This window comes from Ctenocephalides felis, unplaced genomic scaffold (assembly GCF_003426905.1).
Source record: "Ctenocephalides felis isolate EL2017-DRISC unplaced genomic scaffold, ASM342690v1 CF-g0.4_SCAFFOLD_00845, whole genome shotgun sequence".
NCBI lineage: Eukaryota > Metazoa > Arthropoda > Insecta > Siphonaptera > Pulicidae > Ctenocephalides > Ctenocephalides felis.
The window spans coordinates 9,349,494-9,374,439 of record NW_020536999.1 but is presented as its reverse complement, the minus strand read 5'-3'; the positions used below and the strand labels follow the sequence as shown (position 1 = coordinate 9,374,439).

Sequence of the window (24,946 nt, the reverse complement as noted above, 5' to 3'; positions counted from 1 at the left end):
TTGGTACGGAACCCATAGGAATGTTAACAAAATGTATACTGATTGTTAAAATCTCTATAAAATATCTGATAATTTGATGTGTATATGTCTAATGATTATTTTTGACCACCAAATGGCTCATTTTTTTACTTTTTCCTCCATATCTCCGAAACCGCTAGACCTACCATCATGAAAATTTTATCGATTCTTCATCTTGTCAATACAAGTAAAATGTTTTTTGAATTATTCAAATCGAACGCTCCGTTCTCTTAAAAACTGAGTTACCGTTTTCGACACTTTTTGCCCCGTATCTTCGGAACGGCTAGAGCTGCCTTCGCCAAAAACTAATCAGCACGTCTCCTTATCAATACGAATTGAATGTTTTTTGAATTATTCAAATCGGTTGATCCGTGTTCCCGAAATCGTCGACGAAAATTTGTATCCGCACATACATACACACACGTACATACATACATACATACATACATACATACATACATACATACATACACACACACACACACACATACATCCATTTTTTCTAAGGTATGCCAAAATATTCAGAAACCTCTGAAACGTAAAGATATATAAAAATTTTCATTTTTGATTTTTTTGCGATTACTATAACTTACCCTACGGGAAGTTAAAAACTTGAACTTTCACTGAACAAATCACAAAATTTGAACGGAAGTACAAAATTGTAACTTGGAAGTTGATCACTGAAACCGAAAAATAAAGTGAACGAAAGGTAGCCTGTTTAGAACTGAATTTGGAATCAAAGGATTTTTTGGAAGGAAAGTGACAGCTATCCTAAATTATAAACTAAAAGTCCTGTTGACGTATTTCACATCCGAGATGGCGACTATATTAATAGATTTATTTTATATTTATATTTAATACTCATTGAAGTCAGTATAAATTTCTTTAGCTTTTAATTTAACCAGTTTGCTGTGTCGCTCGCATCGAAAATGTGCACAGTTTTGTGTCGTCTTAATCGAGCTCATGACAAGTATATTCGTCATTCACAGAGCTGGTAAAATACCGGATGAGAAATATGAGTTAATTTAACAAATTTAAAAAAAAATTACTACATTTTACTTCTTTGTTAATATAAGCACATTACATAAATATGTAAGAAACTAAAAACAAATTAAATTCAATAATATGCATAATATATATACATTTAAATGCAAGAAAGTAAAAATAGTTTTTGATGAAAAACAAAAACTACTTTCAAAATAAACAGTAGAAAATGTTATAAATTTAAATAGCTAAATCTTGATAAAGAATGTTATTGTCTTAAGGTAAAATGCCACTTACAACTACTAATTTAACACAATCATATAGCCTCATATTCTAAATAAAACTCGACATTTCGGAATGTATTTTGTTTTTTCTAAAATTTCATTTTACTATTTTCATTTTTAATAGCAAATGATCACTGTTTTATACGTATGACTAGTATATTCGTCAACAAACCAAATTTTGCCACTTCTCCATGGCGAGTATATTCGTCAACGGACAAAATTCTGCCACTTATCCATGACGAGTATATTCATCAACACTCAAAATTGTATCACTTCTCCATGACGAGTATATTCGTCAATCACAGTTAACTGCTTAACACATCCAAAACCACATCAAAAATCGTATTTCATTCATTCGTCAATCACATTTAACTGGTTAACACGTCCAAACCCACATCGAAAATCGTATTTCATTCATTTGTCAATCACAGTTAACTAGTTAACACGTTGAAGACCACACCCAAAAATCGTATTCCACACCTGAATATCGCACCAAAATCGAAATCGTATTAGTAAAAAAAAGAAAAACCTAATATGAAACAAGGTTGTATCAAATTTACTGAATTTAATTGTCGAATGGACCACTGATGTACATAATAAAAAATCTACATTGTTTGATGAAAACTTATGTAATAAGCCCATAGGCCATTTACATCATGTTTTTTTATTCGCACATTAATATCCACTTTTTTTTTTGATAAAAACATGCAAATCCTATGATGAATTAATTATATATATATATATATATATATATATATATATATATATATATATATATATATATATATATATATATATATATATATATATGGATTAATCCATTATTCGCTTATTTTAACCATATCCAAATATAACACTTAAAATTTCAATTATCAAGCATCCTTTTATTAAATTATATCTACACAAGTAAATATTCAAAAAAAAAACTTTTTTCAAATAGTCATCTATACAATTATAATTGTAGAATTTGCTGAACAATATAATAACAGAAAACTAAATATTTTACACTAGCAATATGTAAATTGAGTTGAAATTGATAGAAAATGGAAATAGAGATCTGATATAAAGTTATCTTCAGGAATGTTGAAAAATAACATACACACACACACACACACACATATATGTATATATATATATATATATTATATATATATATATATATATATATATATATATATACATATATATATATATATATATATATATATATATAAATAATTAATATGACAAATGTATTCTGAGTGGATAGATAGATATTAATTTAGAAATATGAACAAACAACACTTTTTTTTGCACTAATTTATTAAATAATAATTTCACAAACGTTTCGAGACTAGGTTTGTTTCATCATCAGTGTGTTATAAATTTAAAATCTAAAATATGGTAACCTATATTATGTGTTATCCGTTACAAGTCGTAATATATTTGTATCTGTCCGCAAATTAACTGTATTATTTTTGTGAGCTATTAACATCGATTCTGCAATACTTCTTTTAAATAAATCTTTTTCATAATATAATATGTGCGGATTATTGAAATCGAAACCATGGTTGTTAAAGATAGCGTGGTCTACGAGTGTACTTTTTTGTTGTATGTTATTATTTTTACTTTGTTTACTTTGTAATTCATGTTGTCTTAATCTTTTTTCTAATTTTGACTTGTTTGCCCAATATAAGATGAATCGCAGTTCAAACAGTTTATTTTGTAAACAATATCTTTTCTTTGATGTTTTTGTATATATCTTGCAGTTGTAGTAAGGGTGACACGGATATGTTAATATTGTGTTTATTAAAAAGTCTTTCGGATAAAAGGTGTAAATCTTTGTCTATATACAGAAAATTCACAAAACATTTATTTTCCAATATAGACGAGTTATTGTAACGAATAACATATAATGCTAATTTGAAAACCATATTTTATATTATAACACACTGATGATGAGACAAACCTAGTCTCAAAACGTTTGTGAAATTATTATTTAATAAATAAGTGCAAAAAATAGTGTTTGTTCATATTTCTAAATTAATGCATATATATATATATATATATATATATATATATATATATATATATATATATATATATATATAACATTATATACTCGTATATATATATATATATATATATATTATATATATATATATATATATATATATATATATAATGTTTATAATCATTTATACTACAAACATTTACACTAAATAATTTTATTTAAATTTTGACACAGTCAAGCTCCAAAACTTATTCAGTCAAATATTACTGATCGTGGAAGATATTGCACATAGAATTAAGTACTTGATTGATTTATCTTAAAAATAACTATATATATATATATATTGTACATATATATCTATAATTATAACAAATATTTAATGCAAAAATTTAATCTTAACAAAATCATATTCTCTAAAAATAAGGATTTTGCATGTTATAACGGTTTTATACTTTCTTATGAACATGATTTACATAAAATATTTGATTTTAGTTTAATATACATGGCAATTCTTAAAATAACATGTTTATTAATTGTGACTATTTTATATAAATGTTGCATTTGGTTGTTTAAAAATTCAATTAAAAAAAATTAAATTACCGAAAAATCTCTTTGATAACTTTTGTTTTTTTCTAAAGAAATTTACTAAGTTAACAATATATTGTTTATAAATATATTTATTAAAACAAATTCAAAAGTAATTTTTAATTTTGATGTAATTTTAATAATCAAATTATAATCGTTTCATAATTAATTTTAACATTGCTTGTTAATTTTATTATTTATAAAAAAAACTATATTTTTTTGTTATGACATGCAAAATCCTTATTTCCTTAAATAAATCTCGATACACTTATTTATATTATTTATATATACACAAACGTGTGTACATTATAAATATATGAGATACATAATTACAAATTAACTTTTACATAATTAAATTAACATAGAAGACAATAGTTTGTAAGAACTCTACATAATAACAAAAATTTCAACGTCTTCTATAAATTTAAAATAAAAAATAATACTCTCGAGTAATTTTTGTCTTCTATGTTACTTGAACTTTCATCCTGATCCTGATCAATATTTATACTACATTATATGTATGTTTTACACAAATTATACATCTTAATTACTACATAAACAGCAAATATACATATATTCCCTAATATATGATATGTTTAAATGTCTCACAATTACGTTCAAATATTTCACAATTTTATTGTTGACGAACAACCATTTACCATTCTTTATATAGAAAATTTGTGCTTTAACTTATTTTTTGATTATAATTAGTTATATTATTCTAATAGTAATAAATTGGAATATGTTTTCACAGTTTTGAGCATTTGATTAAATTTCATCATGTATAGATAGATTATATTGTAAAACTGAACAAAAACATAAGAAAATAGAATTAACTTTAATTTTGTTTAAAGTATTTAAAAAATTTAAAAATTTAAAAATTTATATATATATATATATATATATATATATATATATAAATTATGATTATTAATTATATTTAATTATGAAATTATTTTATTCAACGTTCCACAAATACGGGATGTCCCTTTCTTCAGGAACTATTGATAATAAAAAAATAAAAAAAACATTTATACACTTATTTACTTATTTTAAAATTGAAATTGATTTATACTGATGATTATAATTGATGTATAAATATTTGGAAGAGATTTTATATTGATAACATATATTGCAAACAAATTAAATATAACATAGATTATATTTTAAAAAATATTATGTAGTGAATTCTTAGTAGAATAAAAGTTCAATTACTAAATACAAACAAGAATTGGCAGTTAAATAAACAAAATAATAATCTAAATATTTAAGTAAAATTAAATAAATTACCCTTGTCTACAATTATAAAAAAATATAGTCCATTAATGCTTTAAAATGATATGCATAGAATTACCTATTTATAATACCTTTTACACCCAACAATTACTTTTCCTTTCTGACAATGTTTTTGTTCAGTTATGGCTTACCTTATAATTATCGAAGACTTGTTCATATTTTAAGCATCATTTAAACAACATCTATCCAAAATCGATGTCTCAAATCAAATATGAAGAAACACCCAGGACAATTGTCGTGATTATGGTGAAAGTCATCTGTTGGGAAGCACCGGCTGTCGTTTGCAGATCTGTAGAATGTGCAGATTGCTGGAAATGATAAATGAAATATTAATAATTTATATTGATCATAATGAGTTAATGACAATAATAGTAATAATAATTTTTTAGATTAAAGTAATACTTCAGATTCGTATTGATGAGGAGATGTGCTAATTTTGTTATTATATTTTATTCAAACATATATAAACAACGTCGTCTAATCTAATAAGTTTTCACATTTTGTCTACAAGGAACAAATAATGAATATTCAAGTTTTCATAATATTTATTCCTAGACATTTTTGTTGACTGATTATTTTTACTCTTCAAATGTTTAATTACAGTACGGGATGTTCCAGCATTTTGCCTTAAGGCACAATGCCATGCGCCCCACTAGTTCAGATTTTAATTCCAGCCACAGCAATTTGTGGTCGAGTATATATAAATATAATTATATAATTATCATCTTACCGGTACAGTAGCACAAGGAGTCTGGTTACGAATGAATTTGAACAAAGACTCCACAATATTAGCCGGAGTTGGCTCCTCACATTTCTCCAATTCAGTCACCACACAATTTTGGAGATTATCAATATCTCTAAAACAATAATAAAATTGCTCCATCAAAATTTATTATTATAAATTTATTATATTTTTATATATTTATTATATTATTATATATTTATTATTATAAATTATAAAAACTTTTATTGAAGTTATTATTTAAATATGTATGTTTAATTATACTGACTGGCATTGCTCGGCATCAAGAGTCAATTTAGGCAAATTATCTATCAAAGATGCTGAATTGAAAACATCCGAGTTAATATATTTTGACATTGTGGTATTAACACATTTCTTGATTTCTTCTTGTTTGGATGTCAAACATTCAGGACCACCTTCGGCAATGAATACTGAAATAAAAAAAAAAAAATTAAAATATCGCGATATGAAAAATTAACATATAAATTCCAAAAGCAAGATTGCTTAAGTCGTACTTTCTAAGGGAGTTGTGCAGCATATTTAGTTAAAATAAAAAAAATCTTTAGCATTTATTGAATCTTTATCCAGTTAACTTGTAATTAATAATTGATGATTTTTTAATAAAATAAGTATATTTATACTTTTGGAAAATGTGCTTTCAGTACGATTTAAACGCTCAGTTGCCTTAGTCGTACCACCTATATTATTAATCGAACCTTCTGCCAAAAAAAGTGAACAATTCAGTCAGAGATCAACTTTTCTCTGGTTATCAGTTACCAAATCCAGGATAAATATTAAAACTAGTGGTGTATGGCATATTGCCTTAAGGCAAATTGCTGGAACTTCCCGTACCGTAATGAAATATTCGAGAAATTTTAAACGTTATCAAATATATTATTACAAACATTAAAACTTTCATTGTTTTTGCTATCTTGTTATATCTGAGATTTATGAAATGTAAATCATAAATCAATTTATCTCCAGAACATTAACAATCGTCATTTCATTTCGAATTCAATTTCAAAAAAATAGTTGCCTAATTTACACAAAATTGAAAAAAAGCTCCCGTATAGTCACAGTCTAAATACCCAAATTTGCAAATAATTCTGTGCAACATTTTCACTTATTCTGTGCTTAGCTTGGCGGCATTTTCACATTTTTCAATAGTTTTCACAAAACTGGAAAAGAAAGAAGCTCCAGTATATAAACAGTCTAAACGCACTTGGGTAAACATTTGTACCAGAGTGGCGCTTAGACTGTGCTTAGCCTGGGTAATTTTTTGAATTTTTAATCCAACATTACAAAAATGTTTTATGGAAAATAAAAAAAGATATAATAATTTTTTATCCTCAAAAGCAATTGTTTTGTCAATACAAGCAGAAAGTTTTTTAGAACATTTAAATCGGACGCTTAGTTTACTCAAAAACTCCCATTTTTTGCACATTTAGCTCTGTATTTTCGAAATGGCGGGACCTGTCTTTGCCAAAAACTAATCACCTCTTCTCCCAATCATTACAAATTGAATGTTTTTTAGATCATTCAAATCGGTTGATCCGTGCGCCCGAAAACGTCGACGAAAAAATGCCAATGACATACAAAACACATACACATACACACATCCATTTTTTCTAATGGTCCTACGGGAAGTTAATAAAACATAAAATAAAATTAATTCTCAAAAAGCAAAGTATCTTTCTACAATATTATTAAGACTCTGTTTACAATGATTTGACGTTTCTCAATTAGAGCAAATTTTGCAATATTGGCATTTATTAATTAAAAAAACTCCACAAAATGCTCCCTAATAAATTGAAGCGAATAAGGAATTTTGCACAGGCACGACTTAAGATGCAAAGTCTTCAAAGTTTAAAATTCAAACAAATGGCATAACCTAAACAAGTTCTACCCTTAGAATGGGCTTAATCGATTGTGAAATAAACTATATAAACTATATATAAATAAACATTAGTAAGGTAAACATATGTCAGTATCATATTCTAGCCATAATAAGCTCATAATTGAGTCTTTGTAAATATTATTACAAACTTTGGGAAAAACATACTTTCTAATTACATATTTTTATTTCACCAAGTCTGCCATAGCCTTCATTGTAAATTGTAAACGTTTGCAATGTACATAATTTTTTTAAAATAATTGCCAGAAATATAGAAGGGTACGACTTAGGCAACCAAACCCTATATTTATAAATTTATCATTAGAATTTGTTTAATTGGTATATATCATAAATATATATTTAAAAAACAACGATTTATCTTACAGGCAATTCGATCCCCTTCCTTGAAACAGATAAAATCAGCCAAGCTGTCTGTTACGTTTTGAAATGTCCTTTTATGGTCCTTTTCCTGTTCGTCCAGGCATGGTTCTATCGATAATGTGAAATTGAAGACACATTGTTTAAGGACGGGTGTCAATTGGCAGTATCTGGAAAAAATATGTATTAAATTAAACATGAGGATAATATATTCTAATATATATGTATTATATTTAAACAGTTTATCAAAATTATACAATTTATCCTACAGCAACATATACATCAGTACACTGATAAATCAATCATAATTTAGTATATTGATTCGTCGATTATTTACACATGCCGGAAAGTTCGTTCAGTTGCCTAGGAATAATTCCACTTATACCTAATGCTTTATGTATTTAATTTTATCAAATTAATCTAATTTCAAGAAATGAATATAGAACAATTTTATCGGCTACGAAAGTTTTTTATAATCTAATCAAATTTAATCAATTATCTACTTTGGCAAGATAAGACAAATTTGCAGTAAACACAGGTAATCGCAGATCGAATTCTTTAGAAATAATCAGTTTGAAGTTTGCTGTCGGTTATTATGGAGCAAGTGAAAATGGATCATGACTCAAAATCAAGTGAAAATTTCTTTAGTGATAGCGATGAAGAACGTGAAAAAAATACTGAACTATTCTCATCCATAAGAATCGGAAATTTAGAAGTGGTACAGAATTTATTGGCCGCTGGTGTAAAAACCAACATAGTTGACAAAAATAACAAAGACAATACGCCTTTGCACTATGCTACAGAGAAAAATAAAAAAGATTTGGTGGAGGAACTTTTGCATCCAAAATGGAAAACAGATATCAATGCTAGGAATACAAGGGGCGATACTCCATTGCACATTGCAGTTTCGAAAGGATTTGAAGACATTGTGAAAATATTGTTAAAACACAATGCAAAAGTTGATGTTTCCAATAACAGCGGTAGAACACCTCGACATATTGCCAAAAGTATCAATAATGAAAAAAATGCGCAAATGTTGTGCCCAGTATTAGCTATAAGTGAAAATCAATCAGAACATATGGTAGGAATTGACCAAGAAGCGAGCACTTCATTCACAAACGAACCAAGTAAGTAAACTTCTGTATTTAACATCATGTAACAACATAACACTTGCATCATAAAGAAGCCTTTCAAAATTCTCGAAAATTTATTTTTTTCATAGTTTAAAAAAAATTTGAACATTTTCTAAAAAAAATATTTTTTGGTCCGGGAATTTCAGCATTTTGCCTTAAGGCACGATGCCATGCCCTATTAGTTTTACTTGTTTATTGGATCTCCAAAACCGCTAGACCTGCCTTCAGAAGTTATCACTTCTTCATTTCCTCAACACAAATAAAATGTTTTTTAAATCATTATCAAAAACTTTGGCACTTTTTTCCCTGTATCTTCGAAAAGGCTGGACTTGCCATTGCCAAAAACTAATCACTACGTTTCCTCATCATTATGAATTGAATTTTTGCATATGTTCGCGTATTGAAGGGCTTTTGAACATTTTAGCAATCCTCATAAAAAGTGATATGTGTTTGTGTGTGTGGGTGTGTGAGTATGGATACAATTTTTCGTCGTGAAAATTTCGTAATTTTCAGAAAAAAAATTAAATTTTGAAAAATTTCAAAAACTATCAAACTTAACAAAAAACGATTCCTTGCATTTTTTTTTCATTTTTCAAAAAAATCTAATACTTTCAAAGATTATCAAATTCACAAAAAATTTAAGAAAAACGTTTTTTTTTTCAAAATTTTGAAAATATTTCTGAATTATCAAAAAAATGAACAAAGTTGTTTGTAGAATACTCTCGTCTAATTTAAAATGCACATATAAGTTTACAGTATGTATTTATAATAAATAATCCATTTGAAATTATTCAAAACAATTATTGAAATTTGAAATTATTGATTATTGTCTCGAATGTTTAATTGCGGTACGGAAAGTTCGAGCAATTTGCCTTAATTATTCAAATCGGTTGATCTGTGTTCACAAAATCGTCGACTAAAAATTATATCCGCACATGCATGCATACACCCACACATACATATACATACAATAACAAACTAAAAAAGTTCAACTTGATCTTTTTAGGAGGACAAACTTTTGGGACTCGAATAAAAAGTCTCCCTGCAATTCAAGAGTATAAATATCCAAAAAGACCAGGAACATCAGGAATAGGAGGACAACATTATGAAACAAAATTGATAATGCTGATGTTGGTAAGAGCCTTAAACAGGGCAGAACTAGATTCTTTTGCTTTAGGTACAAATGTCGAAGGTTTAGGTGCTTTTGACGACATAGTTCTGAGGTATAAGTTGAAAGATGAACAAAAACTAAAATACTTTTTCATACAAGCTAAACACAAAGATGACCCCGCCAGGAATAAAGTTACAGCAGAAAAACTACAGAAAAATGATGGAGATTTTGGTCTACCGAAGTATTACAATAGTTATTTATCTATTAAATATAAATTCAATCCGGACAGTGAAGATCCTGTATTCGCAGAATACTTTCAAGATTTAGATTGCAACTTCATTATTTATACACCTTCTAAGGAAGCAATTAATCACAACAAAAATGAAAATCTTTATACAAACAATGATGACTTGCTGCACACAAATGCCAAAGGAAAAACCCTTCCATTGGAATCTGTTGAAGTGCACGGTCTTGTCCAAACCATAAAGGGAATACGTGTTAAACAATTAGCTGAAAAAATGTATGAATTTATTTTTTCTAAGCCAGATAATTACAAAAACATACTCTCGGATAACCTGATGAAAACCTATCACGTATTTTTGGCGCAGAATATCATACTTGTTACTGATAACAAATCCGAAGAATATTGCACTGGAAAATTTAGACCCGATGGTAACAATTATTTGTTATCTATTTTTAACAAAATAATTGAAGAAAATAGATTAAAAGAAAACAAAGATGCTGTATTATCATTCAAATTACCGATTGGTTTTGGAAATCTTGATTTAAAAATAAGAGGAAACGAAAAGAAGCAAAACAAAAGATTAGATCATTTGTCATCAAAGTTAATTGAATTATTAAAAAGTTTGAAAGATGCGGATAATATTATTAGAATTGATGACAAAATAGTTGGTGCTGAAAAACTTCTCACAAAAGGTGAATTGGATATCAACGGCGGTATCGGTGGTTTAGTTGGAAATCTTCTCATTTTGGATGAATCGAATGGATTGCTCAAATTCAATACTGACGAAGATTCATTACCAATGTGTTCCAAGAATCTTTTCGAGAAATTACAAGCCGGCTTAACACATGAGAGTTTAAATCAAGTACGATTTGAAATTGATATCAAGGATTTTCCCAAGTTGTCCTTAATCGACAACAAGCTGTTCAGACAATTTTTATATCAAACAAAATTATATACTGATCAAGCAAATGAAGATGATGTGGAAAAAATAATTAAGCAGGAAATCAATAAATATTATCAAAAAAAACAATCGTTTTTTGATTCAAGTTTTGAAATCGATACCGTTTTTGAAAACGTTCACAATAAGATACAGGAGTGGTGGAAATGTCAACATCAAACTTCGTACTTAACAGAAAAATGTAATTATTTTGATAATGTGTACAAAGAGATTCTAGTAAACAGTTTGAGAATTATGTATATTAAGAGTATCGAACGTTTTGGCATCGAATTTCAATATGATTCGATTACAAAACTGCGATTGTCAAAATTTGAAGATCAACTTGAGAAACAAGTGTTAAATATTATCACAAAGCAAAAGTTATTAACTTGCATTAAATTAGTACAAAAGTATGGAAGGCGTAAAAATGTCGAATTTATTGACCTGCAGTATCTCTATTCTTCACAATCGCACGATTACCTAAAAGAGGTGTTGGAAGCATTAGAACAAACAGAATGGCAAATTCTAATAATTGTCTCAGACGTCACCGAAAAAAATACAAATGAACTCTGCTCAATTTTTTTAAAATTACTAAATTCTAATAATAAGAAAAAACTAATTTTAATCTCTCAAATGAATGATAAATTCAAAGACTATTTTGATAAAATTGGTAGTTTTTGTGAGCAAGAAGATGATCATATTAATTTGAAAAATCTGAATGAAAATTCACAAAATATAATTTTATCAAAAAGGATCATATTTCAAGGAGAAGAAACTTGTTTGAATACCATAATAGATGGTTCTTCCGAAAATCTTATTCAAGGTGAAGTTTTGTCCACTCTTGTTAATGATAATATTTTAGAAATTGGAAAAACATTAGTAGATGCAAAATACACGGAATTTTATATAGACCGAACATTAGTTGGCCGAGAACAATTTAATGATAAATGCAAGAATAAACGGCAGTGGGTTAATAGTCATGACCAATCAGCCGCAGTCAAACAATTTCTTTTGCATTTCAGACCGAGTGCCAGTACAACTTTTAAAAAACTAACAGATTCATCAGCGAAAGTATTAATCATTTCCGCCGATCCAGGTATGGGCAAATCAACGACATTGACACATTTAGCAGTGCAGACTAAACAACATGATCCATCCTTATGGATTTTACGAATTAATTTAATAAATTATGCAACCGAATTACAGCAGGAAGTAGAAAATCAAAAGGAAATCAAAGAATTAGATGTTATTAGGTTCCTATATAAAACTGCAAGTTTCAAACTTTTTCAAAAAGAAGAAAAAGAGAAAGACGAACGATATTCCATTATCGAATATATACTAAACAATTTAATTATTGAAAACGAAAACTTATTTCTGAAAGCATCTGAAAAACAGATTAATGAGTTGGATTTGTTAGAAATAAAACTATTTAACAATTGCTACAACAACGAGAAAATGATTTTACTATTTGATGGATTCGATGAGATTAGTCCACACTACAAAGATAAAGTTCTGGAGATGTTTCTTATTTTGAAAATGAGCAAAATACAGAAATTATGGATAACTACCCGTCCTTACAATATAATCAAAATCGAGTTGGAAAATAAACTTGAAATTCCTTCGTACTCACTAGAGCCACTATCTCCTGAACAACAAATCAATTTCTTACAAAAATTCTGGAAACAAAGTTGCAAAATTAAGGAATGGAATGATGAACAATCGGGAAATCTTATTTGTAAAATATTAAATATCATAGGTGTAACCATTGATTATAATTCACTTATAAGTATTCCATTGCAAGCACTCATGGTGGCAAACGTCTTAAAGTATAATTTCAAAGATTTTTACGAATCTGGCAACCAAACTCTTTCGATTAATCAGATTCGCCAGATGAGCGATGAGCTGAATCTGGTGAATTTATATGAAAAGTTTGTTGAAATAAAATATTTTAAAATTGAAAGCAAAGAAAAGCGAAATATTGACATTGCCGATTCATATAATATGGTCAAAGAAAGCAAAAATTACCGATTGGTTCTAGAAAATCATGAATTATTAGCGTTATTTTCATTACTTGAAAAAGCCGAGCTTGTAAAAATATTAGATCAAAAAGAATTGGAAAACATTCGAGTTTTAATGGAAGAAAATGAGCAGGCTATTGAAAAATTAGGAATTATTGTTGGCAATATTGGCGAAAAGCCAAAATTTATCCACCAAACCTACGCTGAATATTTCGTCTCTTGTTATTTTTGGAATAAATTCAAATCTATTAGTATTGATGACTTTGAACAATGTTTTGTAGAAGATATTTTATACGGTGTCATTAATAAATTTCAAAAAATACAAGTGATGAAATTTTTACAATTACAAGCAAGGCATAACAAAAATGATATTACCACTTTCGACAAAGGGATTAAAATTCAAATGCTATTAAAAAATATTGCCGGATTCTATCACATGATTTTCGAATTAATATTCGAATTTGTTGCTGATTTAATGGCTGATGAAAAAGATGCACATGAAATTGTAAATATGATTCCTGATCAAAATCATCAATACGAAATATTACGTGCTAGTGCAAAAATTGGGCATCAAAAACTTTCTTATGCCTTAGTGGATAAACAGGACGCAGAATTCTTAACAGACCATGTCACAGAATCGACATTTACTGAAAACCCCTTGTTTTTAGCAATTGATAATGGGCAACATAATATCGCACAATATATAATTGATAAAATGTTGCTTGATGAAAATTGGAGACAAAAAAGGTTTAATCCAATCAAGAAAAATATAATTGAAAACAATTTAATGAACTATCTAGAATTTGGTTTGAAGTTGAATTTGATTGACGGTAAACCATTCTGGAATGATGGCTATGGAAAGAGTTTACCGATAATTGAAATAGTTAAAAAACATTCGCCACCTGATACAGCTTGTCTGCTGATAGAACAGACTGACATCAAGGATTTAATTTTGGCATACGATAGTGACAACCTTTTATCGTACTTGCTCATGCACAATAAAATGATAACATTGAAATTCATTGTAAAGGGTTTTGATTTCAATATAAGTTTAAACACACTTTTAAAAAGCTATTTAGGAGAACTTGAAACCAATAACCGTTATTTTTCTAATGTCTGGATGCCACAATTTCCGTTCGATGATTGCCATATTTATATCAATACAAATGATGATTATGTCTGCGATTTATATGATAGGGTCGTACTTATTCTCAAAGGTGGTTCGGGATATAACTCTTGTATTGATGGTTTTACGACAGTTCAGAATGCTGAAAAGTTGTATTATAAAACACAAGCACTAAAAAAAATATATAATATGCTGAAAAAGTATATTGATAAAGGTTGCGATACACTGGGTGTAATACTTCGAATGATAATTGAAGTTTTTATTAAATTAAACTGCCATCGATATGAGATTCAAAATTTATTTTTGTTAGCCCATAATACCAGCCTTGGTTATTATAGAATACCGCTATTTCCTCAACATATTTTAGAATGGAACAAAACACTGAATGAGAATGAAGATTCAATACAAATTTCAGAAAATCTCAAAAAAATGCGAAGTTGGTTTATTTCTTTAAACAACAGGAATCTACAAATAACACCTGAACCAAATCTGATATATCGCGTTTCTAATTTGAAAAAAAAAAAAAGACTTGAAGATGCATTCACACAAGTGTCAAAAGAATATTTAAGATTTGGAAATATAATGGCAAAATTACTTAAAACGAATGGCTCCTTTGATAATGATGAATTGTTGGATGTGCTAAATATAAAAGACATAAATATAGATGATGAATTCAAAAGTTTAATACTTGAATTCGTTGAGCACAATGAATATGGTATGTTATATCGCATTTGGGCAACATTTATGAAAGAAGGAGAGAGTATGATCAATGATTGTCTAATAAAAAAAGAGCTTGTAATTTTCGATAACTATTCAGAAATTTATAAGCTATTGAAACAGCTTAACGAATATTTTGTTGAACTAATGGATGCAATTTTAAATACAAAACACCAGGAAGTGAAACATATTCTGCAGCAAATAAATACTGATTTTGTGAAGGCAGTTATTAATGGTCACGATGTTGACTACGGTTCTCCATTACATTACACAGCATTCAAAGGAGACTCAGAAATGACTAAAATCCTTCTGAAATTTGGAGCCAATGTTAATATTGTATTAAAATCTAATCATAAATATTTGGTTCGTTATCGCGCTTTTGCAGAAAATAATTATAATTGTTTTTCTCCTTTACAAATCGCAGCGGAAAAAGGCCATTATGAGATTGTTCAGATTTTGATAGACAATGGTGCCAAAGCTAAAGTACCTTGGATAGCCTCAATGTTACTTCTATGGTTATGTAAAAGTGGCTATACAAAGACTATGGACATTCTCTTAAAGAATTCCGCGGATGTTGATACCGTCGATGAGAAACGACGTACAGCATTACATCATGCAGCCATTAATGGCCACAAAAAAGCGGTACGATTATTAATAGAAAATGGAGCCAATGTTAATGTATTTGATAACTTGCAATGGTCACCATTCGATTATGCTTTTTTAAATGGTCACAATGAAATTGTGCAATTTTTATTAAGCAACGGTGGGGTTGACAAAAGTCAGCTTTTACATGCACCCAATCAAAGTCCTATTAAAATTCTCGAGCTTTTGTTTCCAAGAACCATTGGCCCCTTAAATGCAGGAATATCAACTTATTTGCATTACGCAGCTGAAGTAGGTGACAAGGAACTCACTGAGTTATTGTTGGAGGAAAGTGAAACTGAAGTAGATGCTCTTAACGATAGCGAAGAAACACCTCTGCACTTGGCAGCCCAAGAAGGTCATTGTGAGATTGTTCAGATTTTGATAAATGCTGGTGCCAATGTTAATGCTACAAATATCAACAAAAAAACTGCACTACACTGGGCGGCACAAAATGGCCACAAGGAAACAGTTGAATGTTTAATAAAAAACAAAGCTATAAACAACTTTTTTAACAAATATATTTTAACACCATTTGAACTGGCAAATATCAATAAACACAAAGAAGTAGTTGAAGTTTTATTAAAGAATGGCGCAAAAGACAGTGAGTAGAAACCTTGCTGGTAATGTCATTAGTTTCCTTATAAATGTTTCTAATGTTTATTAAAATTATCAATGCCTATTAAATTTATTTTTATCTCTATAAAGCTGGGTCGATAGAAATAATAATTATCAGAATTAAAATATAAAACTAATTTATAAAAAATATAAAGAATAATTTTAAAATAAACATAAGACATTTTTCAATGCAATTTGAACTAATAATCATAACGTTGTTACTCAAACTCATATTGATAGGATCTCATATTCGCATATTTTCTTTTACTCATTGAATAATGCATAAACTGTATCATATACCTACTTTTTAAAAACTAAATCTAAATCTCCTGTCGGTTTAGCCTTTTCCATCTCCTGTTTAAGCTCCTCCATATTCAGCAAAGATGTAAAACAAGTCTTTAGCTCATCTTTGGCGGCCTAAAGATAAAATTATAAAATGATAAAATAATCGACAAATCCAATTGAAGATAAAACTAGTTGTGTATGGCATCGTGCCTTAAGCAAATTGCTGAAACTTCCCGTATCGTAAGAAAATGTTCGAAGAATAAATGCTTATAAAGAGAGCATTATAAATACTGTAACATTGTCTAATATTTATAAAAATTATATAAACTTAATTACAAAGTTAAAATTATTTATTTAAAGTATATAAGTGAGCTTTAGACAAAACCAGCGGGCACACAAAACACACACACACACACACCCATTTTTTCTAAGGTATGCCAAAATGTTCAGAAACCTCTGAAACGTGAAGATATAAAAAAAATTCATTCTCGATTTTCGGCCCATTACTATAACTTACCCTAGGGGAAGTTTAAAAATGTATACTTACAAAAGCTTTATTGTAAGCATCGTCGCTTCCACTTTCCTTTCTGCATTTTTCTCTGGCCAGTTTTTCCGCTTCCTCTGTCGAAGGAAGTGCTGAAATGTTCAATTTTCCGACCAGATCTTCTGGTAATTTGTCAACAACCTCCTGCAGATTAATCTCGTCTTCTGCTTGTACACAAAGCACTCCACCTGGTAATGGTAATATGATTAGAAAAAGTTCATTTCACTTATATAATATAAATATATAATAATATTAATAAATTTATGAATAATAAAATTCCGCTGAAGCCAATAAGAAAATATAGGATGACCATTTAACTAGGTTGCCTTTAGAAAGTTCATTTTAATACTTGACTTCTACGTTAAATCGATTTAATCATTTAGCATTGCTTGCTGTGTCAAATTTAATATGACAATTTTCAAATTTTTTCCTCATTATCGTATAGTTTGTTGAATTGCTGATTTGACACAGTCAAACGGTCACCAAGGCCGATGCACTCATTCTATTAATATAATATCATAAAACATTACGAATCATCTTCCTCACATAAGACACGTGCCTTCATTATCAATTATTTCGTTTAATAAATAATTATTTAATGATGATATTAAATATACACAACTCGTCTTCAAGATTGTTTCTGTTACCTTCGCCCTTGAAAAGTAGCATTTGGGAATCTGTTCTTTAGTAAAGATCTTTTAAAATCATAGGAAAGTGGTTTGATTATAAAAATTCATTAAAGATGGAAATGGGCCGTGCCAAAATTTCAAAATTCGATCACCATGAAAGTTGCAAAATTTTAATACTTTTTGAATAAGTCGATTATTTACACATATCAGAAAAATTTTGTAATTTTCCTTAAGGAAAATGCCACTTACACCTAGTTCTCAAAAAATCTTGAATTTTAAATATCTCAAATTGCTTATGAAATATAATTTTAATTTTTGACAAAATTGTTATGTCTGTCTACAATAAAATAATAAAAATAATTCAAATATAATAATTATTATATTTAAATTATTTTTGTTATACAAATATATATATATTAATATAAATAGAGATATAGTTAGTTTATATTACATTATATTGAGCCGAGATAAACATAATTGTTTGGCTTTTTTTTAGTCTAGGAGGCATCATGTCCTCATCTTTAGTTTTTTTTTTTGAAATTTCTAGTTGTGTTGATTTTTCTTATTAAAGTTTTAAACAGAATTTTTTGACTGATAATGACACACGTTAATAAATAATATTTTCTTTTAACTCGACGTCAAAAAAACTATATATATATATATATATATATATTATATATATATATTATATATAAATGAATATAAATACATATATATATATATATATATATATATATATATATATATATACATATATATATATACTCTCATTTCATCCTATTTGTATTGATGTAACGCCTGACTTTTCAAATAAAATATATTGTATCAACATCAAATTCAAATCTATTCAAACATATATATATATATATATATATATATATATATATATATATTGTATAATTATATTATATTATATTCTATTATATTATATCATGTTATATTATATCATATTATATATAATAAATATTTATCCTGTATAAAATATTCATGTATAATGCTGCACTAATTGTTTACCTAAAACTAAAAATAAATGTATAATGTGACTCCTGTATCTAACAAGAAATTGTTTATGTAAAATGAATAATATAGAATTTAAATATATTTGCATATTTCTACAAAATTGTTTCAAACACAATTTTACAGCAAACTCTGGCCATGATTCTCAGATGACGTACAAAGCAAAAACTTATTTATTGTTAAAAACTAATCAGCAAGAAATAAATAAATAGTTTTTTTTTATAACTGCCATCAGTCGCGGTGTCTAGATTTGAAATATAAAAAAACTAGACCTTAGACATTGAATTGAAGAATCAATAAATATGCATTTCATCGCATAAATTTACATAATCAAACTGCTGATTAGAAAATAATAAAATATTGAAATTTAATTAGCGACATTTTTAATAATACTTTTGACATAACCTTAAAATGATTTCATATTAAACATTTACTTTAAAATTTATTGGTAACAAAAATTATTAAAAATTTTGTAATATATACATAAGATTATGCATACCATAAAATAAATAATACTTCATGTTTCAATTGGTGTTTTAATACAATTTTTACTATTTTAAAAAACTTGGACGTTATCGTTTTGTAGTTAACTGTCAGTTTTGTTGTGAATATTATACTAATTTTGCTAATAAGTGTAATTAAACTGATTGTAACTTAATATGCAATCTATATAAATAGTAAAAGTTATAAATATACTTACATTACGCGTTCCAAATTATATACATCTATCTAATTTCAAAAACAATCTAGAAAATTCGCCATTAAGCCTCCATTACAACATGATTAGATCTAACGTATTATACATAACCTTTACTTAAAAATTATTATTAATAAAATACTAAAAAATATTGAATTTTCGAACAAAATGCAATTTAAGTAAATAGTTATGATGCATTTAACCGATAATTCAATTTATAATTAGTGTTTTAAAACAATTTTTGTTATTTAAAAAACATGGACGTTATCGTTTTGTAGTAAACTATCAGTTTCATTGTAAATATTACTAATGCTGCTAATAAGTGTAATTGAAATTATTGTTACAACTAAATATGCAACTTGTATAAATAATAACAGTTTTATATGTACTTACATTAAGTACAACATGTATATTATCACTAAAAGAAAATACACGATTCGCCATTATGCAAATGAAAAACACAACCACCTTATTGCTAAAGTGACGTCACGACCACAGCTACCAACAAACACGTTTGAAGATTTAAAAAAAAAATGTGTTGAAAAAAGAAAATTTATGTGGAAAAATTATTTATTTCAACTAAGAAATTGACTCTCCTTTAGCACAAGGTTTGTAGTTTTATATAAAATAAATAGTTATTACACAAATATTATAATAAAATATGTATATCAATTTGAATTTATTATAACGGCGTGAAGTCGTCAAACATTCCGGTGTGTTATAAAAGTAGAAAACCTAATTTTAAAATAATTAATAAATTAATAAATTAAGACACCAATCTCTCTAATGTGGAATTATGTAAACACGATTTTCAATTATATTAAATATAATAACTAATATCAAAACTTCCAATAACTATTTGCAAGAATAAATGACAGTTGCCGCCATTTTGAAAAAACTGACAGATGCATTTAAAAAATTAATAAATGTTTAAATAATTATATTCAATTTATTATAATTAAAGAAAATGTTATATTAACAAAAAACTCAAACTTCTGTTTTTTTTTAAGCATATAAAACTTTTTTACTAATATTCTCAAAATTTATATATTCATCACTTTATCATTTATTATTTCATCATTCTTTCAAAATGCTGACAGGCCTCTCAAAAAGTCTAAAAAAACTATTTTGACCTACAGAATAATATCTTTGAAAACAAAGATTCATATACAAAACATTGAATTGTGTGAATATATATATTAATCAGAATAAAAATAGAAATAAAGTACAAAGTCTAATCAAGCTCGCGATAATAAAATCCACTGAATCATACAATGGTACTGAATCACAAAACAAACAATAAGTATAGATGATATGTATATACTCAAACAATTTGATTATTCACAGGAAACCTGATATTTTTTTATATATAATCTTATTTGTATTTTTTATAATCGCTATTTTTCACACTCTATTGTTACATATTTTAGTTGTTAAATTGAATTTTTGGGTTACTCAATGAAGGCTAGAATTATAACCGAAACGTATGGAACTTCATGATTTTATACTCTGACAATACATAATGTCGTTTAATGTCAGATTCTATTAAAAAGGAATTCGATCCAAACAAATTAAAAGTGATTGTATATTATTTAATCTCTTAATAAAATTAAACTAAAGGTCACCTACTTGACTTGCATAATATTTGATTACAATTTATGACAATGTAATATCTGATACATATATATATATATATATATATATATATATATATATATATACTAGATGACCCGACAGACGTTGTCCTGTACCCACGTCTGCAATTGAAAAGATCCAAATTTTTCATATTTTATCCTATACTTTTTAATATCCTATTTGATGTCCTGTCTTTGTGATTCATTCATGGTCTTAGCATAAGCAGTATAAAAAATTCAGAAAAAAATAATATAGTAAATTCAGTAAAAGAACTTGATTGAGAACACTTGATTTTACCACACAATTTAATTGCTTCGATAATTTAGCCTATAATTTTCATAATCTCGTACGATATATAAGTTGCTTTTTGGCAATTATAATTTCTAAAGTACATTTTTCTTACTAATAATTTATTTAAAAGTTTATTCTTTATGTTCAAATCTTAGGTGAAATAATTTGTAAAATCTAGTTCAAAGTCTCCACCTCAGAAAATCCTAACATAGAAATCTTCAACCCCAAAAAAATCTCTATTGAAATTTATAAACCAATTCATCTATGTTTGGTTATTATTTTATTTTATCTATGTATTATTATTTGAATATATGAAAATTTTTAATGAATTATTGACAAAATGTTTTTATGTTAATATAGGGCCATAAGCATATAAATTAAACGTGAACTATCTTTATATACATTTTTGGTTATAAGTTTGTTCGAAAGATTACAATTAAAAATCGCATTGATTATAGTGAAAGCAAAAAGTACCTAATTAGCTAAATCTGCTTTACTATTAAATCGATTATAATCTTTACATTAAATCGTTAAATTTACATTCAGAAATTTCTAATTACTCAGAGAGATAAAATCCTTTCTGTTCACATTATTTAAAGTCTTTGTCAACAGGTGATTGTTAAATGCAAATATTCGCATTCATTGTTCATTAATGTGCAAATATAATTTAATGGCTTATAAAAAATTAATTTGCGTCAAACGAGCTATAAAATTATATGGGGAGTCATTTAATTTTATTAACGTGACTTAATAAACCGAAATTGTTTCGAATGAAAATGGAAATAAAAATAATTTATATAATATATATATATATATATATATATATATATATATATATATATATATATATATATATTATAGAAATTATATACTTTAGAACAATTTACAAACTTGCACAAAGTTTATTTCATTATAAATAAGAAAGTTTGAAGACCAAGAGATCTTAAATTTCATTCAATTTTTTTAATATAATTTTGTTCTAAACGACTCGAATTGTTATACACAGATTTATAGATAAAATTATCTACTTTTGAATGATATTTAGTAATATATATGTATTTAAATTTTTTTTTAAAAATTTATCAATATATGAAAAATGTAACCAGACAACTCAACATCTTAGTTGGCTCTGTATTCAATTTTAAAATATAATCAATATTTTTAATTTAATTTTGTTCCAAACGATTTAAATCGCTGTACACAGATTTATAGATAGTTTTATTTACTTTTGAACTATATATAATCATATATACATTTTTGAACATTTTTTTAAAAACTTGATCAAAATATTAAAAAAATGTGACCAGACAACCTGACATCTTAATTTAAACAAATGGCCCTGCATTCAATTTCAAATTTAAACTTTTTTCTAAATTAATTCTGTTCCGAAATATTTATATGGTTATACATAGATTTATATATAATTTTATCTACATTTTAGCAATGTATAATAATATATGCAGGTTTAAATAATTTTTCTAAACATTGATAAAAACATAAAAAAATACAATCAGAAATATATAAGATAAAATCCTTTCTGTTTACATATTTAAAGTCTATATAAATAAATATTTATTATATTTATATAATTTCTGTGTTTTTACTGGTTTGGTATGTATATAATTTTATCCATTTTATATTTTTATATTTAATATCAACTATTGTTATTTATGTAATATGTTTTTTCTAAATTGAATGATGACACACATTAAGTGTCGAAACGTTTAATGGATAAAGAATTTTTCTATTTTTTTTTTTTAATTCGACGATTAGACTGCAAAATACTTCAAATATTTATATAAATATATATATATATATATATATATATATATATATATATAATATATATTGTTTTATTTTAAAATATCGCCATATATATTTCTTTAAATATATTTCTTATAACAATTATTATTTTCAATGAATTAATTATGCAAGCAAACAAGAACAAACGATATATTTATACATTATAATTGTATACATTTTTAATCGAATACAGTTAATCGAAGCATGAACAAAAATCGGTATAAAGTTCTTATATGATTCTGTATTTCAAACCTGTTTTTACTTTTAAGTTTTTTTAAGGTTATGACACAAAGCAAAATATTTTATTAAATAATAAAAGTACTACTTACCAAAAACCGACAACAGACAAATAGCCAGGATTAATTTCACCATTTTTTATTTAGTAAATGCACAATTTTGTTTAACAAATGAATGAAAAACCGTATAAAATTTTCGTTGATTAATGAGACGAATGGTAATAATTAATGTTGTTAATTGTATATTAATATTTTTAACACTATGCTAATTAAATTTAAATCATTCTTTGTTCGAATGCTATTTATTACTAAATAATATAACTAAAGTTTTGTATCTAAATCACAGCCGACGAATACGAAGCGGTTTTGACGTACGAATACGAAGACGAGTACCAACACATGCAAACAAGAAACTTGTATGCAGATGTTGGCAACCTGTTGAAAGGATTCGAATTTGAAATCTTAATTTAATAATTCTATTTTATTTTTAATTAAAAATATGATATTATAACATTAATAATTTATGCTTAACGATACTATTTTTTATGGTATATAAGCAACTGTATTTGAATTTTATCAGAATGGTTTAATAATATAAATTTTTAAATTTTTCAACATAGTGAAGTTACAAGTTGTTTCATTTTCAAATTCATTTTTTAAATTTAAGGAAAAATGCCACTTACAGCTAGTTTGAATCACAATATAACCCAAATCGTGTGTGCAATCTTATATATATATATATATATATATATATATATATATATATATTGCTTCCATATTTCTAAAATAAATTATTTCAAGAACAAAATTATCTCAAAAACTATTCGAAAATGTAGGCAGCAATTATTAATGCCCTTTGATGTATTATCAAGATATAGAAATAAGAAAGTAACAATAATTTTAGTTAATTACATGCAAATGCAATGTAATTAACTTTCGTTCAGTCATAGTTCAATAAATGAACTGAATAAAAAATTTTATTGCTAATGTATCTTATATATAAAATTCTTGTATGTAAATATACTCTTCTTAAACAAATATTCAGATTTTGATAAATCTTTCTGAAGTATGTTAAAGGAATATTTTAGG

At 26.5% G+C, this 24,946-nt stretch overlaps 1 protein-coding gene across 1 annotated transcript; it reads right to left on the bottom strand.

Moving 5' to 3' along the window:
* Window positions 1–5,150: 5,150 nt before the first annotated feature.
* LOC113363806 (27 kDa hemolymph glycoprotein-like) lies at window positions 5,151–24,097 on the bottom strand. Its single transcript, XM_026606289.1, has 7 exons — window positions 23,951–24,097; window positions 17,553–17,737; window positions 17,025–17,137; window positions 8,181–8,344; window positions 6,171–6,333; window positions 5,891–6,017; window positions 5,151–5,468 (listed from the first exon to the last, which is right to left on the bottom strand). Exons 1-7 carry the CDS (start codon window positions 23,991–23,993, stop codon window positions 5,361–5,363), a joined length of 903 nt encoding a protein of 300 aa, XP_026462074.1. The 5' UTR covers window positions 23,994–24,097; the 3' UTR covers window positions 5,151–5,360.
* Window positions 24,098–24,946: the final 849 nt, after the last annotated feature.

Bases quoted from the DNA above. Each gene is read 5' to 3' on its own strand.
- LOC113363806 (XM_026606289.1), bottom strand. From the start codon at position 23,993: ATGGTGAAATTAATCCTGGCTATTTGTCTGTTGTCGGTTTTTG. The intron at 17,738-23,950 runs GTAAGTAGTACT...TACCATTACCAG, and splicing joins TTGTCTGTTGTCGGTTTTTG to GTGGAGTGCTTTGTGTACAA. The intron at 8,345-17,024 runs GTAGGTATATGA...TATTTTTTCCAG, and splicing joins TTAGATTTAGTTTTTAAAAA to ATACTGCCAATTGACACCCG.